This window comes from Dipodomys ordii, unplaced genomic scaffold (assembly GCF_000151885.1).
Source record: "Dipodomys ordii isolate 6190 unplaced genomic scaffold, Dord_2.0 Scaffold108, whole genome shotgun sequence".
Taxonomy (NCBI): Eukaryota; Metazoa; Chordata; class Mammalia; order Rodentia; family Heteromyidae; genus Dipodomys; species Dipodomys ordii.
This window is the reverse complement of record NW_012267324.1, coordinates 1,973,204-1,973,809: the sequence shown is the minus strand read 5'-3', so window position 1 is coordinate 1,973,809 and position 606 is coordinate 1,973,204. Positions and strand designations below refer to the sequence as shown.

The 606-nt window shown below is 74.1% G+C and overlaps 1 protein-coding gene across 1 annotated transcript in view; it reads left to right on the top strand.

Moving 5' to 3' along the window:
- The window catches only part of Map1s (microtubule-associated protein 1S), a 13,602-nt gene that overhangs the window by 12,322 nt on the left and 674 nt on the right, over positions 1-606 (top strand). Inside the window, exon 6 of the mRNA XM_013028336.1 lies at positions 56-249. Coding sequence (XP_012883790.1) covers positions 56-249 — 194 coding nt within the window. The remainder of the gene's footprint in view (positions 1-55; positions 250-606) is intronic.

Below are 606 nucleotides of genomic sequence, written 5' to 3'. Positions count from 1 at the left end.
TGCCTTACCCCCGACCCCTTCTGGCCCACCTCTACACCTTCATCCATCTCTCCAGTACACGCAGGTCTGTGCAGACTTCGTGTGTCTCCGTGTGGTCTTAGCGTCCTGGCCCTGCGCCCTCTGCTTCTCCGGCCGAGGGTGCTGGCGCCGGAGCCAGGCCTCCAGCCTGGCGTTACCGGCTGGCTGGGCCAGCGTCGGTTCACTCGTGGGCTGTGGGCTCGAGGCGACACGGCCCGCCTCCGGCTGTCGGTCCGTCCTGCCTGGGCTGGCCTTGGGCTCGGGGCTGGGGTCCCACGCGTGGCCAGGGCTCCTGAGGGGAGCGGGGCCGGTGCTCTGTGCAGCCCCGCGCCGGGGTGGCCGGCGGGGGTCGAGCTGAGTTCGCGCATGGTGCGGGGTGCGCAGGACGGTGCCCGCCCGGCCCGGCCCGGCCCCGCCGGCAGGTGGCCAGGGTCATCGGTCTCGGATGGGCTGGGCGGGGGCTGAGGTGGTGCTGGGGTCCTCGCCCGGTTCCTGCGGGATCACAGCCCGCACAGCCCGCGGACGGCTGGAGTGGGGTGCGGGGTGGACTGGGATCCCCCCACGGCCCAGCCAGGCCCAGGCCCGCCG